This window comes from Vulpes lagopus, chromosome 12 (genome assembly GCF_018345385.1).
Source record: "Vulpes lagopus strain Blue_001 chromosome 12, ASM1834538v1, whole genome shotgun sequence".
NCBI classification, from domain to species: domain Eukaryota; kingdom Metazoa; phylum Chordata; class Mammalia; order Carnivora; family Canidae; genus Vulpes; species Vulpes lagopus.
This window is the reverse complement of record NC_054835.1, coordinates 13,112,699-13,124,860: the sequence shown is the minus strand read 5'-3', so window position 1 is coordinate 13,124,860 and position 12,162 is coordinate 13,112,699. Positions and strand designations below refer to the sequence as shown.

Genomic DNA, 12,162 nt, shown 5'->3' with positions numbered 1-12,162 from the left:
TAAAAAAAATAATCCCAGAACATTCTGTCAGCCAGTAGAGACACGGCACACACCCATCAGCCATCACCCCTGCCCTGGCCCCAGGCAACTACTGATCTGTGTCTGTCTCCAGGATTTGCCTGTTCTGGATGTTTCATTACTTGGATTTCCTTTTAGGCATTTTTTGTCTTCTGCTGGGGTATTTGCCTATTTCTTCACTGATACCAAGTTGTTTTCAATGCTTTAGATAGAGCATTGGCTTTTTATGGTTGTATAATATGAGTATGGAAGGTGTAAATTGCAAATGGGTTGTTTGGTGACTTTTCATAAACTGAACTCAGCTGTGAGGCCAGCACCCAAATGCAGAAACCAGCCACCCCAGGTCCTGCCAGCAGTGATGTTGGACTCTGCCTCCTGTCCCTCCCTGAGCTCCAGCTGCTGGGCCGAGTTAGTCTGATTGCTTCTGCTCAACTTTGCGTCTGACGTGTGTTGTGTGAGCAACACGCGCCTGTTCTCCCTTGGGGGGTAAATTTATTGTGTGAGCACACTGCTTGTGCGTTGTCTGTTGAGTACACATGGACATATTCCTATTGGAACCATCAGGTCACAGAGGGCATGCTGTTGGCTCAGGAGGTGCTGGGCATGGTTTTCCGGGTGCTTCCCCATCCTCTGAGGGCTGTGCTGTCCCGTAGGTGGCCCCCAGCACAAGTCGCTGTGTACACTTAGATCCTGGCAGCTTGTCCTTGGTCCCCCTCACATTCTCTTGGCTTGTGCTTTAGGATGCAGACAGGCCACACCTGTGCGCTGTGATGTCCCCACTTCACCCTGGCCACGCACTGTGGCCACACCCCATCCTCCTGTTGCTGCCTGAGCCCCAGTAACTCCTGCCTCCATGGGCAGTGCATTGCACTGTCTTTGTCTGCTTTCCTCTTAGATCATCGTTAATCTAATTACAGATTAATAGGAATTCTTGGATCCTCCGTGGGCCCTCTGTGGGATATATGTATTGAGGATATTTTCTGCTCTTGCTTTTTACCCTCTTAGTGGTGCCTTTTGATGAATGGCAGTTTTTTAATTTAATAGAGTTTATTTAGTTTTTTCTTTTGTGTGGTTAATGCATTCTGTGTCTTATTTAGGAAATCTGCCTGTAAGAGTTAACATTTTACCTTTCATGTTTATCTCTCTAGGATTGGGTCTTTTGTCTAAAATGAGTATGGGTCACAATACACTTTTTTTCCACATGGCTTTTTTTTTCCACATGGCTCTCCTGCCATATATTTTTTTAAATGTGTTTAGCAAATGTTTTCAGATAAAAGCAGCTTACCTGACAGATAACTGAAAGCAACAGTGGTCCACATGTAATAAAGTCTGACTCTGGATCATCCAGTTCCACAAACATGCAGGACAGTCACCTACCTCTGGTCCGCACAGATAATGCCTTTTACAGGACATGTGTCTGCAAAGAGCAGAGGTCCTCCACAGTTTCAGTTTCAACAACTGCCTATATGTAATATGTGATGTATGGAAACTGGTGATTAGAACAGCATTCTGTAGGACTGTGTAACCTTTACTGTGTTAATCAGGGAGTGTGGTTGGGTTTTTTTTTAATATAGTCTTGTTAATTTATTATTATTATTATTTTTTAATTTTTATTATTATTATTTTTTTAATTTTTATTTATTTATGATAGTCACAGAGAGAGAGAGAGGCAGAGACACAGGCAGAGGGAGAAGGCAGGCTCCATGCACCGGGAACCTGATGTGGGATTCGATCCCGGGTCTCCAGGATCGCGCCCTGGGCCAAAGGCCGGTGCCAAACCGCTGCGCCACCCAGGGATCCCTATTATTTTTTAAATAGTTTATTTATTTATTCATGAGAGACATAGAGAGAGAGAGAGGCAGAGACACAGGCAGAGGGAAAAGCAGGCTCCATGCAGGGAGCGCAACATAGGACTCGATCCCAGGTCTCCAGGATTCCACCCTGGGCCGAAGGTGGTGCTAAACCGCTGAGCCACCGGGGCTGCCCTTGGTTGGGTTTTAACACTATTTTTTTTTTAAAGATTTATTTAAGAGAGAGAGAGCACAAGTGGGAGGGCTGGAGGGAGAGGAAGAGAGAGGATCTCAGGCAGACTTTGTGCTGAGCATTGAGCCCTCTCACAATCCTGAGATCACGACCTGAGCCCAAACCAAGAGTCAGACCTTTGACCAACTGAGCCTCCCAGGTGCTCCGGTTGGGTTTTATTTTTAATAGGATTTTTAAAAAATATTTATTTATTTGTTTGTTTGTTTATTTAATTTATTTATGATAGACATACAGAAAGAGAGAGAGGCAGAGACACAGGCAGAGGGAAAAGCAGGCTCCATGCCGGGAGCCAGATGCGGGACTCAATCTCGGAACTCCAGGATCACGCCCTGGGCCAAAGGCAGGCGCTAAACCGCTGAGCCACCCAGGGATCCCTGGGTTTTATTTTTAAAATAGACATTGGTATCATAACACTTTAGCTTATGATAATAATAAAACAATAATATGTTAGTAAAATACATAATATTATTATTTTATAGTAATACAACAACATTATAGTAAATACAATGCACAGTATCTCAGGATTAAAAGTTGGTTTGGGGACTCATGGCTGGCTCAGCCAATGGAGCATGTGACTCTTGATCTCAGGGTTGTGAGTTCAAGCCCCACACTAGGTGTAGAGATGGCTTAAAAATAAACTCTTAAACGGGCCTCTGGGTGACTCAGTGGTTGAGCGTCTGCCTTTGGCTTAGGGCGTGATCCTGAGGTCCGAGGATGGAGTCCCACATCGGGCTCCCCACAGGGAACCAGCTTCTCCCTCTGCCTGTGTCTGCCTCTCTCTGTGTCTCTCAGGAATAAATAAATAAATAAAACTAAAAAAAAAACAAATAAAATCTTTAAAAATACCTTTTTTTTTTTTCATTTACAAAATAAAATAAAAATTGTTTGTGGGTCACAGAAGGACCTTACATGGGCCTTACCATGACATTACAGTGGCCCTGCACTGCAGTGATCTGAGTCCTCCCTCCCCAGGGCTGTGCTGCTTAGCCTTGGGGAGAGCTCAGCCAGCCCTCAGTGGGTGCCTATGGGTCCATGTGTCCAGGTGGGCTGGTGCAGTGTCCTGAATCTTCCCTCCATTTGTAGGGAGCACAGCAGGTGCTACCTCAGACCTGAAAATGGCATGTGACCGTGCCAGAGTCCTGCTCCACGCAGAGGAGCACCCTGGAAGCACCATGGCCAGCAAGGTAGGCGGGGAGCCCCTCTCCCCTCTGGCTGTGCTCTCGGTAAGGACCCTTCCTCTGATCTCGCTGCCTGTGCTCCTCTCAAGTCCAAGAAGAATGTGATGGTGGCAGACGCCCCTTCTGCAGTCTTCCACTACTCAGAGGCTAACTCAGAGGAGACTGTCTCCAGCAGGAAGACAGATGCCATCTTCAGAGCTGCCAAGAAAGACCTTCTCACCCTGATGAAGCTGGATGTAAGTGGCCACGCTCCTGCCTGCCTGTGGCTAGGGTGCATGGGGAGACGTGCACAGTCTCTCTCCGGAGGGGCACATGGGTGATGACTGCCATAGACTGTCCTTCTAAGGACCTAGTCCTTTGGGCATGGTGTCCCAGGTCAGGGCCGCTGTGGCCCTTGCCTGAGGCACACCTCCCTCTGGGGGTGCTGGGGTTGGTGTCCCTGTGCTGGTGGCCTCGCAGACCCACTCCCTGGCCCTTGGTCAGCACGCCCCTGCCCTCCCCCACGTGCTTGCAGGTGGCAGCAGGGGTGCCGTGCGTCCTGTGCCCTCTGCACACTTTGGAAACCACCCAGGATGCCTTATAAGGGTTGAAAGTGATGGCTCTCCTTACCATCGTCATCATAGGCTCCTCTTTTCTTTATCCTTCTCCCCTCACATCTTTTTTTTTTTTAAGATTTTATTCATTTATTCATGATAGACAGAGAGAGAGAGAGAGAGGCAGAGAGAGAAGCAGGCTCCATGCAAGGAGTCGACGCGGGACTCAATCCTGGGACTCCAGGATCACACCCTGGGCTGAAGGCAAGCCCCAAACTGCTGAACCACCCAGGGATCCCCTCCCCTCACATCTTGAAGAGTGGTGCATTCCTTGTACACAGAGGGTGGATGCCCATGGAGCCACCATGCCAGGCACCAAATTATTAGTGGGTCCCCAAACCCGTTGTGTGTCCTCTGTGGGAAGACCACTGCCTTGCGCCTGTGTGGACTTTCCATTTCTGTACATGACTCATCCTGTGTGTCCTCTGGACCCACTGCTCCTTGCTCAGTGTCTGTGTCCCAGAGGCTCCATCACTGCTGTGTCCTTCTTGGGCCAGCTAAGGAACGGCCATGTGTGTCCATCCCTTGTCCACCCTGTGCAGGGACATGCATGCAGATGTCTGTGTCCCGGGGGAGGGGGGGTTGTCACCTCCTGCCCAGATCAGGGGCTCCAGTGGCCCTGTGGGCATGACAGCAGTCAGGGTTCGCAAGCTTTTCCTTTTCAGATAAATAAGGGCACAATGTTGAGTACGGCATTTGGTTCTAATTACATTTTTTTTTTCTAATTACATTTTCTTGATTCCTAGTAGGGCTGAGTGCCTTCCACGCTCCTGGGAGGCAGTGGGGCAGAGTGCCTTCTGCCCATTTTTCTGTCTCCCTTTTAGACTCTAAGGGTTTCTTTATATTTTCTAAATAAGAGTCCTTTGTTCATGGTCTTGCACAGAATCTGTTCTGAGATTTGCCCTTTTTGCCTTCTGAATGGTACCTCTGGTGGACAGCTCTTCTTTGGGTTGAAGGAGACCTACCAGTCTTTCCCTTCATGGGCAGTGCTGCTTGTGCCTGGCTAAGAAACCGTTCCTTCACCTTCATAAAGATGTTTTCTATGTTGTTTAAAAGTCATCGCTTTCTGTTTCTTGGGCTTTCAGGAGCTGGAGGTATGGACTCTGACTAAATATAGCTTGCTTGCAGATTCCCGGTCGGCCCAGCATCCTCTCTGGACAGTCCGTTCCCTGTGGGTCATGAGCTTGTCTGTCAGGTTCTCTGTCATGTTTTCTCACACTGCTTTCTGTGCCGCACACGGCAATGTAGTCTGCTCCTGAGTCCGCCCACCCTGCTCACAGGACCTTCCTGTCCAGTCCCCACCCCCACCCCACCATCGGAAAGAGTGCTTTTCAAGAAGTTTTTGTCCTTTGAACCAGTGGCTCAGCATGGCCTCTGAAGGAGGAAAGCAAGCCCACAGCGGCAGTGTGCCTCTGTCCTGTGTCCCGAGGGGCCTGGGGGCTGCAGCAGTACCTCCTGCTAGCAGGGTGGTGGGTGACGGATGGGGGGGGGGGCACCCGCATGCTGTCCCCAGCCCAGTGCCCCCGCGAAAAGTCTTGTGCTACTCTTTCCTCCTTTGAAAATAACGTTTCTCTTGCTGCTTTTAAGATACTTTCTTTGTCTTTGATTTCTTGTATTTTCAGAACTGGGTGTGGATTTCTTTTTGTTTGTCTTTTTTTTTTTTTTTTTTTTATTTTATTTATGATAGTCACACAGAGAGAGAGAGAGGCAGAGACACAGGCAGAGGGAGAAGCAGGCTCCATGCACCGGGAGCCCGATGTGGGATTCGATCCCGGGTCTCCAGGATCGCACCCTGGGCCAAAGACAGGCGCTAAACCGCTGCGCCACCCAGGGATCCCAAAAATGAGAAAGTAGAGTTTTTTTTTTTTTTTTTTTTTTATGATAGTCATAGAGAGAGAGAGAGGCAGAGACACAGGCGGAGGGAGAAGCAGGCTCCATGCACCGGGAGCCTGATGTGGGATTCGATCCCGGGTCTCCAGGATCGCGCCCTGGGTCAAAGGCAGGCGCCAAACCGCTGCGCCACCCAGGGATCCCTCTTTTTGTTTGTCTTGCATGAAACTCTTTGGGATTCTTCAGTCTGGGTCTCTGAATTCCTTTAGAAAAATATCAACATTTTCTCTTCAAATATTGCCTCTGCACATTCTCTCTTCTCCTTCAGAGACTCTCCTTATCTTTTACATCTTACCCCTTTTTCTGTGTATTCCATATTCCTGTAAGTCCTTACCCTTGATGTACGTGTTTTTATCGGGGTTCACATTCTCTTTCTAGCATCTTTTCTGCTGTTAAACCTGGGCATTGGGTTCCTAAGTTTGGCTGTTCCATTTTATAGTTCTAGAATGTCTACCTTTTTTTTTTTTTTTTTTTTAATCTGTGGCCACTACTGAGTGGTGATGTGGAACATGGTATTGTCTCCACAGCCTGCAGGTGGGAAGGGCCTCGCACCACGGTCCACTCAGCCAGTCTTGGCATCTCATCAGCTATATCACAAATGTTTTTTTCCCTCCACTTACTAAATTTTTTTTAACAGACTTGACTTTTTAGAACAGTTTTAGGTTCACAGCAGAATTGAGAAGAATGCGCAGATTTGTTTTACCCCCTGCCCCCGCCCCCGCCACATGCAGCCTCTCCCGGTACTAACACTCCCTCCAGGTGGTGCGTTCAACACAGCAGAGGAACCTACACTAATCAAGGTCCCTGGCATGACCTTAAGGCTCTCTCGGTGGTGTATGTTCTGTGGGCTTGGACGAACATGTGGTGACACGTGTCCTTAGGGACAGCTTCATGCAGAGCAGTTCACGACCTTAAGAATCCTCTGCTCCACCTGTTCATCCTCCCAACCTATCTTCTGCTGTCTCCATAGTTTTGCCTTTTCCACGATGTTGTTGAATCACACACTGTATCACCTTTTCACGTTGGCTTCCTTTACTTGCTGTTACTCATTTAAGGTTCCTTCATGTCTTCTCATAACCTAAGAGCTTGTTTCTTTTTAGCACTCAATACATTCCATTGTCTGGAATGAACCATGGTTTATTTATCCATTCACATATATCTTGGATGCTTCTAGGTTTTGACTATTTTATATATATGTATATATATATATATATATTTTAAAGATTTTATTTACTTATTCATGAGAGGCAGAGACACAAGCAGAGGGAGAAGCAGACTCCATGCAGGGAGCCCAACGCAGGACTCAATCCTGGGACTCCGGGATCACGCCCTTAGCTGAAGACAGATGCTTAACCTCTGAGCCACCCAGGCATCCCTATTTTATATATATATATATATATATAAAATATTATAAATATAGAAATATATCATAAATGTATAAATATAAAATATTATAAATATATAAAAATATATATTATTTCATTCGTTTATTTTATTAATTTATTCATGAGAGACACCGAGAGAGATAAGAGAGAGAGGCAGAGACTCAGGCAGAGGGAGAAGCAGGCTCCATGCAGGGACCCCAATGTGGAACTCAATCCCCGGACTCTAGGATCATGCCCTGGGCTGAAGGCAAGCACTAAACTGCTGAGCCACCCAGGGATCCCAAGTTTTGGCCATTATAAATAAAGCTGCTCTACATGTGCACATGGGCCTGCATTGCCAACTCATTTGGGTAAATAGTGAGAGCTGCAAGGGCTGTATTTTATAATTAAAGTGTGTTTAGTTTTGCAAGAAGCCACCAAACCATTTTCCAGAGTGGCTGCACCATGGTGTACGTCCCTGACCTTGCATGAGAATTCCTGCTGCCCCGCATCCTCACCAGCACTTGATGTTGACAGTGTTGTGTACGTGAATGGATTGTGTCCCTTCTGATAGATGTGCAGTAGTGTATCATGGTTGTTTTAATTTGCATTTCCCTGACAGCGTATCATATGGAGCATGCCTTTGTGTGCTGGTTTGCCATCTGAATGTCTTCTTTGGTAAGGAATCTGATAAGGTCTTGGCCCACTTGTTATCTGGGTTGTTTGTTTCCTTATTGTTGAGTTTTAAGAGTTCTTTGTTTTGGGGATGCCTGGGTGGCTCAGTGGTTGAGCATCTCTCTTTGGCCCAGGGTGTGATCCTGGAGTCTCAGGATCGAGTCCCACATCAGGCTTCCCACAGGAAGCTGGCTTCTCCCTCTGTCTCTGTCTCTGCCTCTCTCTTTCTCTGTGTCTTTCATGAATAAATAAATAAATCATTAAAAATAATAAGAGTTCTTTGTTTTGGATAGCAAGTCCTTTATCAGATGTGTTTTTTGCAAATATTTTCTCCCATCTGTGGATTGTTTCTTTATTCTCTTGACAGTGTCTTTCACAGAGCAGAATTTATTCATTTATTTATTTGTTTGTTTATTTATTTTTAAGATTTTGTTTATCCACGAGAGACACAGAGAGAGAGTCAGAGACACAGGTAGAGGGAGAAGCAGGCTCCCTGCGGGGAGCCCGATGCAGGACTTGATCCCAGGACCCTGGGATCATGCCCTGAGCTGAAGGCAGACGCTCAACTGCTGAGCCACCCAGGTGCCCAGCCAGAATTTTTTTTATTTTAATGAAGTCCAGCTTATAAATTCTTTCCTTTATAAGAGTGTGCCTTTGGTATCATATCTAAAAGTCATTGCCAGGGCAGCCCAGGTGGCTCAGCGGTTTAGCGCCACCTTTGGCCCAGGTTGTGGTCCTGGAGACCTGGGATCGAGTCCCACGTCAGGCACCCTGCATGGAGCCTGCTTCTCCCTCTGCCTGTGTCTCTATGTGTGTGTGTGTGTGTGTGTGTGTGTGTGTGTGTGTCTCATGAATAAATAAATGAAATTTTTAAAAAATGCTTTAAAAAAATAAATAAAAGTCATTACCCAACTCAAGATCATGTACATTTTCTCTTGCATTATCTTCTAGGAGTTTTATTTTGCATTTTGCATTTAGGGCTGTAATCCATTTGGGGTTCCTTTTTTTTGAGGGCATAAAGTCTGTGTCTAGATCCATTTTTTGCATGTAGATGTCCAGTCGTTCTCATACCATTTGTTGAAAAGGCTTTCTTTTCTTCATTTTATTGCCTTTGCTCCTGTGTCAAAGATCAGTTTACTCCCGTGTCAAAGATCAGTTTACTCCTGTGTCAAAGATCAGTTTACTCCATTTATATTTTGGGGTTTATTGATATATTTTTGGGTCATTTGTTCTGTTCCATTGATCTCTTTGTCAATATCTCACCAATACCACACTGTCTTGATAACTGTAGCTTTTTTTTAAATATATTTATTTATTTATTTATGAGAGAGAGAGAGAGAGAGAGGCAGAGACACAGGCAGAGGGAGAAGCAGGCTCCATGCCGGGAGCCTGACGCGGGACTCGATCCTGGGACTCCTGGATCGCACCCTGGGCCAAAGGCAGGCGCCAAACCTCTGAGCCACCCAGGGATCCCCGATAACTGTAGCTTTATAGTGAGTCTTGAAGTTGAGAAGTGTCGGACCTCTAATTTTATTGTACTTCTCTATTGAGGTGTTGGCTCTTCAGGGACTCTTGCTTCTCCATATAAACTTTAGAATCAGTTTATTGATATCTACCAAATAACTTACTGAGATTGCCCTGAATCTACAAATTAAGTTGGGAAAAACTGACATCATGACAATACTCAGTCTTCCCATCCATGAACATGGAACATTTCTCCAATTATTTAGATATTCTATGAATTATTTTATTAAATTTTTGTAGTTTTCCCCATGTATCTTTTTTAGGTTTATACTTAAGTATTACATTTGGGGGATGATAATGTAAATATTGTTGTGTTTTTAATTTCAATTCCACTTGTTCCTTTCTGGTATATGGGAAAGCAATTGACTTTTGTGTATTAACCTTGCAACCTGTAGCCTTGCTGTAATTGCTTATTAGTTGCAGAGTATTTTTCTTGATTCTTTTGAATTTTCTATATAGATTATCATATCATCTGAGAACAAAAATGGTTTTATGTCTTTCTTCCCTATCTGTATGATTTCCTTTTCTTGCCTTATCACATTATTAAGGATTTCCAGCTCAATGTTGGAGAGGAGTAGTGAGTGGCAACATCCTTGCCTTGTACCTGATCTTAGCAGGAAAACTTCAGCTTTCTCATCATTAAGATGAGGTGATGTGAGCCGTAGGTTTTTTGTGGATAGTCTTTAGCAAGTTGAGAAAGTTCCCCTTTATTCCTAGTTTACTGAGAGTTTTTATGATGAATGGGGGTTGGATCTTGTCAGATGCTTTTTCTACACCTATTGTTATGACCATGTGATTTTTCTTTTTTAGTCTGTTGATGAGATGAATTATATTAGTTGATTTTCAAATGTTGGACCAGCCTGGCCTACTTGGGACAAATCCCACTTGGTTGCTGTGTATAATTGTTTTTATTTGTTGTTGGATATGATTTGCTAATGCTTTGTGAGAATTTTTGCATCTGTGTTCCTGAGAGATACTGTTTTCTTGTAATGTCTTTGTCTGGTTTTGGTATTAGGGAAATGCTGGCCTCATAGAATGAGCTGAGAAGAATTGCTTCTATTTTCTGGAAGACCACAGAAAAAAATTTTAAATATTTATTTACTTGAGAAAGAGAGAGATGAGAGAGCACAAACAGGGGGGAAGAGGGAGAAGCAGGTTCCCCACTGAGCAGGGAGCCCCAGTGGGGCTAAATCCTAGGACCCTGAAGTCATGACCTGAGCCAAAGGCAGACTCTGAACCAGCTGAGTCACCCAGGTGCCCCTATAAAGAATTGATAAAATTTCTTCCTTAAATATCTGGTAGAATCTACTGGTAAACCAGCCCATCTGGGCCTGGTACTTTCTGTTTTGGAAGGTTATCAATTGCTGATTAAATATCTTACTAGATATAGGCTTATTCAGTTAGTCTCTTTTCTTGCATGAATTTTGGTGGATTGTGTCTTTCAAGGAATGGGCTCATTTCATCTAGGTTACCCAATTGTTGAACATAGAGTTGTTCGTAGTATTCCTTTATTATCCTTTTACTTTACTGGACATCTGTAGTGTTTCATTTCTGATATTAATAATTTGTATTCTCTTTCTCTTAGTGTGGCTAGGGACTTATTGATTTTTTTATAGATATTTTCAATGAACTGGCTTTTGGTTTTGTTGATTTTCCCTATTGATTTCCTATTTTCAACTTCATTGATTTCTGCTCTAATTTTTACTGTTTCTTTTCTTCTGCCAACTTGCAATTTGCTTTTCTCCCCTAATTTTATAATGTGGAAACTTAAATTACTGGTATTGGTATTGAATCTTCTTTTCTAGTCTGTGCAATCAGCACTATCAGTTTCCCCCTATGTGCTGCTTTTGTTGGATTCCACAAATTTTGAGTTGTGTTTTCATTTTCTCTTAGTTAAAAAAAAGTTTTAATTTCTCTTGAGTTTTCTTCTTTGACTTACATGTTGTTTAGAAGTGTGTTTATGGGGCACCTGGGTGGCTCAGTAGGTTGAGTATCTGACACTTGGTTTAGGGTCAGGTCATGATCTCAGAGTTGTGGGATGCAGTGATGTCGGGCACCCTGCTCAGCAGGGAGCCTGCTTCTTTCTCTCTGCTCCCCCCCAAAATAAATAAATGAACATCTTTTTAAAAAGTGTGTTGTTTAGGGGTGCCTGGGTGGCTCAGTGGGTTGAGCATACAGTTCTTGATCCTCAGAATTGTAAGTTTGAGCACCACATTGGGTGTAGAGATTACTTTTCAAAAAAATCTAAAAAAAAGAAGAAGAAATATGTTTAATTTCCAAGTATTTTTTGATCTTCCAGTTATCTTTCTGTTAAGATTTCTAGTTTCATTCTGCTGTGCTCTGAGAGCAGACATTGTATGATTTGTATTTTCTTAAATTTTTGAAGACAGGGTTTCTGGCCTAGTATAAGGCTATGTAGGTGAATGTTCTGTGGGAAAACTGCTCTTTTGTATGAAGTAACTCATAGATATGAATTATGCCCTGTTGTTGGGGGTTCTGTCGAGATCAGTGGTGGTGGTCCTTACGGATGTTCTGCTACTGGGTCTGTGTGTTTCTGACACAGAGGAGTAAAGTCTTCAGCTGTCATACTGACTCCATCTGTGTGTCCTGCAGTTCTGTCTGTCTGTGTCTCCTGCAGGTTAATGCTCTGTTTCAGGCATGCACACGTTGTGTACTAGGTTGTGACATCATCGAGAACTGACCCTTTATCACCGAGTGATGCCTGTCATCCCTGCTAATCTTCCTTATCTGGAGTCTGCTTCATCTGAAATCAATATAGCTGCCCTGGCTTAGTATGATTAATAATAACAGTCTTTCTCTGCGCATCATCTTTCAGTCTATGTGTGTCTTCACATCTAAGGTAGGTTTCTTGGAGAC

The 12,162-nt window shown here is 44.3% G+C and overlaps 1 protein-coding gene across 6 annotated transcripts in view; it reads left to right on the top strand.

The window, feature by feature from the left end:
* The window catches only part of PNPLA7 (patatin like phospholipase domain containing 7), a 66,895-nt gene that overhangs the window by 18,350 nt on the left and 36,383 nt on the right, over nucleotides 1-12,162 (top strand). For all 6 annotated transcript variants that reach the window (XM_041724137.1, XM_041724136.1, XM_041724142.1 and 3 more), the window contains 2 exons: nucleotides 3,145-3,245; nucleotides 3,329-3,475. In XM_041724137.1, the coding sequence (XP_041580071.1) occupies nucleotides 3,145-3,245; nucleotides 3,329-3,475 (248 nt within the window). The remainder of the gene's footprint in view (nucleotides 1-3,144; nucleotides 3,246-3,328; nucleotides 3,476-12,162) is intronic.